Raw genomic sequence first — 4,222 nt, 5'->3', positions numbered from 1 at the left:
TTCCCCACGTGTTAAACACCCGATATCTTCGCGACTTGCAGCTACCAACCGTCGACGCCTGGATTGCCTTTTGCCGTAATCGTAGACACATTGTACGCAGGTAAAAGCCCTGCCATAATCCGTACGGAAGAACTTTCGCCAGCTTATTGTTTTCGATTTCCCTTAACGCGTAACTAGTTGAACGCGTAAAATACGACCTGCCGGTATGCATTCCATCTGGCATTAGTGGCGAAAAAAGTAGGACATCTTTTACTACGTTCAACTAGTCAAAGGCACTTTTCATTATCGAAAATGTGTTGTTAAGGGAAATCGAAAATAATAAGCTGGCGAAAGTTCTTGTTGTGAAAAGTGCGCATTGCTAAAAATGGAGCTGATGCTGTGCCATAAGTAATTGTATTCAATTCATAGGTTTTCACCGGTCTTTCTATAGATTCTCGCCAAAGAATTTTTTGTATGTTCTATCGACGGGATGAACCAGGATTTGTCTGTACATTTTTTCTATGTCTGCTGTAAGGACAAATGTGTGTTGCAGAAACCGAATGAGAATAGAAAACAAAGTATCTTGAATAGTGGGGTCAATTAATAACGTGTCATTTAAGGATAATCCGGAATTCCCCTTTGTAGAGGCATCGAAAACGACCCTAATCTTGGTTGTGGAACTGGGCGCCTTTAAGAATGTTGTGTATTGATTCTTTAAATCGATGTTTGACTCTAATTTGCGTTCTAGATTATAAAATCGTTTTAGGGCTATCTGTTTGCTGTCGCCTAAACTGCTTAATTTATCATTGAATGGTAGTCTAACAATGTATCGACCATGCTCATTACGCGAGATATGCTTCGTAAAATGTGCTTCACATTCCCTTTCCTCCGTTGATAAGATTTTCCTTTCTGGAATTTCTTCCATTGTCCAGAATTTACTAATTTGTGCGTCAAGGCACGTGGCTAAGTGACACGCTCTAATTGGTTTACTCGATTTCCTGACGTTTACTTCACCGATTACTATCCAACCTAAATCTGTGTTTTGAAGAATAACCGAAGCCATACCGACCAATTCAATACGTTCAGCTTTCAACAAATTATAAAATAACGCGCTGCCGATAAGTGCATCAATTTCTCCTGCTCTGTAGTATTCTGGATCTGCTAATTCAATGTTCTCCGGAATACATAAACTATTGGGATTAATTGAACGCGTTGGTAACATGCCCGTAATTGAGGGTAACGCGATGAATGTTACCTGCGCTTCAAAGGGAATCGTTCCCGACTTTATGCTCGTCTTTATCAAATATTTGGCCGTCGTGTTAAGATTGCCGAGTCCAGAGAAAGAGAGATCTATTTTTTTTTGGTTAGCTGTAATTTTTCGGCGAATCTGTTTGTTATGAAGTGTGTTTGTGAACCGCTGTCTAACAATACACGACAAACATGTTCCTTATGGTTTCTGTCTAAGATTCTGACCTGAGCTGTACCTAACAATATTTCGGAATCATAAGATGCAGTAAGCGTCGTCTTGACTGTCTCGATAGAAGTGGATGGCTGCGATACAATTGTACTCTCTTGTGTTTCAATTGGAAAATGAAGAAGAGTGTGATGCACTTGTTACACTTACGTCAATTCCCTTGTCTGCAATTACTAACGGTATGATTCGCCCGGAGACAGTTTATGCATAATTTCGCCCGTTTTATAGTGTTTAATCGCTCACGGACTACTAACTGTAGAAATTTGGAACATGCGTAAATTGAGTGCTCTGCCCCGCACACAGTGCAAAGTACCTTCTGCCCATTTGTTGTCACGTATGTTTGACGCCCATAAATCTTTGAGCGTGTTTTATCAGCTGCCTTTAATGAACTTGAAAACTCGGGTTCGAGATCATCTCCGCGAGCATGTTTGTTTATAAATTCTACAAAACTACTAAACTTAGGTATTTCCTCATCTTCTAGGGTTCGTTCCCATGCGACGTGTATTTTTGTCTAATTTCGACGAGATTATATAAATGAGAATCGTATCCCAATGTTCTACAGCCTGTTTTAACGCTTTTAACGCATTTACATGAACTTGCGCCTGTTCTGAGAGTTGCCTAAGATTTGCCGATGTGTCTCGAGAGATCTCCGGAAGGTTAAGTAATTTCTTCAAATGTGCGTTAATAATTTTCCGCGGTTTGTTACATCGTTTACATAACAAACCCCAAGCTACCAGCTAATGGTCTTCTGTCGTGTTCAATGAATCGATGACTGCGGTGGCCTCTCCACGGAGTGCGTTTTTTAATAAGTGAAACTTTTGTACACCGATTAAATTCATGTACCAAACTTATAACTTACTTTATATTATCATGTACCAAACTTTTAAACATATCATGGAAACTATGCCACTCAAGCGGGTTTCCGTCAAACAGTTTAATCTCTATTTTACGTAAGAGCGAATTGGTTTGTTTAACTACATTAGATGACTCTACTGATCTGATTGTTGAAACGAGTCTGCAGGAACTCCGTAGTTCCCCTAAACGTTTGTTAATCCTTTCTGCGGCCGAATAATATTGACTTTCGAAAGATTCCCATTCTTGCGAATGATCAGCTTCTTGATTTAATACCTCTATAGCTATTTGAACTTCTGAAAATTTATCGAATGTCTGCTCCAACTTGGATTGACGCGTTTCTAAATTGATGATCGTAACTTCTTCCGTGTCTTGAAGGTACGACAATAGACGCGTTAACTGAGCCTTTATACTGCATCGTTGCCTTTTAAGCATTTTAAAATCTGCTGATCCTGATGCTTGTGCCATATTGAAATCGAAACAATTGGATTTATGAAATTACCGAGGATTGGATGGGAGATGATTCGTTAACACTCACCGACACGATGTCTGTCCGGCTGGAACGGCTGATCCTGACTGCTGCTGGATGTCGTATTCCTGGTGCTGCAGCCTGGGTATTGTTTTCTGCCTTAATCTTCCAGTAGAGCTGAATCCGATATCTCCCCAACAGCTTGAATAGATGTCGATGTATCCGGAACTGGAGTATCCGGCTCGAAGGACCAAATGTAACAGCGTCGTTGCGTCGACGGTTGTTCGCGACGGGTAGACGACGTAGAAATAAATATACACAAGTGGACTGTATAGTTGAATTCAGGAAATCTTTATTGATCGTCCCTGGGTGTAGAATAAGTTCTTCCAAACACTGTGTTGAACTCACGTATTTCCAATATTATCGTAACGTAGTCGTACGAAAAGTGTCCTTGGTCGGCTGGCTGTGCTGACTTTATACATAAAAGCTCTGCCAAAGCTGCGCCAATCGGACAACTTTTGGCAAAACAGTGCCAGAGCCGCACCAATCAGAAGTTAAGTGTTTTGTCCTTTCGACTTCCCGAGGAAGAATCCCGAGCGCTCTGATTGTTCCGTGTTTTTCGTTAATAACTCGGTAACCAAGCCACATTCTGCATTTTGCCAAAGGAAATTGCTGTTCAGGAAGACCCTCCCAATCTGCCATTTTCGGCTATAACACTTTTTCTGGGACACCCTGTACGCAATCATGCAAATGTATGTAGTATGTACGCACATTTATGTATGTATATTCATGGCCGTGACGCAACGACTGCGTTAATACGAGTACATACAATTTTTATAAGTTTTACAGATAGGCTGCACTACTAGTAGGGTGTACAAAATGGCCGACTTGCCTGTTGCCCCCTCACGCACGGAGCTTCACTTCTCTTCATCTATAAAAGCAGTTTATATTCCGCCCTTTAAGTCTATGCTAAACCTACAGTGTCGCGAATCTGTCTAGGGACCATTCTCGCCACACACAACTTAGTGGTTACGCTATTTGATCTCAAACGGCGGAGATTTATTTGTACACCCAATAACATATCTTGTAGTACGACTTATTGTATAAAGATAACTATTAATAGAGATAGCTAGTCAGAAGTTACATTTAATAAGCATAATCAGACTTTAAACTACTAATACATTAAGTCACGTTGAATATTACTAATCTAACTTTATAATAGAAATGACTACTAACATAATCTAAATATTAAGTAAGTACAGGTAAAGGAATATAACAACATAAATTATTACTGTATCAATATTATATTAAATACGTACAGCTAAAAGAATATAAGAATATAAATTATTATTAATGTAATAGGAAAAAAATGCAAACTATAGATAAACTAAACAAACTAATGTAAGAAATGCGCGTGACTCATTGTAAAGATTGTAATGAGCTTAATT

General features: G+C 39.5%; 1 protein-coding gene across 1 annotated transcript; it reads right to left on the bottom strand.

Annotated features, from left to right (window-relative positions):
* Positions 1-424: 424 nt before the first annotated feature.
* Positions 425-1,201, bottom strand: LOC108627338 (uncharacterized). The gene has a single exon (XM_018028531.1). The coding sequence runs from the start codon at positions 1,199-1,201 to the stop codon at positions 425-427; it is 777 nt and encodes a 258-aa protein (XP_017884020.1).
* Positions 1,202-4,222: the final 3,021 nt, after the last annotated feature.

Source organism: Ceratina calcarata, unplaced genomic scaffold (assembly GCF_001652005.2).
Source record: "Ceratina calcarata isolate Rehan_Ccalc_2016 unplaced genomic scaffold, ASM165200v1 scaffold46.2, whole genome shotgun sequence".
Taxonomy (NCBI): Eukaryota; Metazoa; Arthropoda; class Insecta; order Hymenoptera; family Apidae; genus Ceratina; species Ceratina calcarata.
This window is presented reverse-complemented; position numbering and strand designations above follow the sequence as displayed.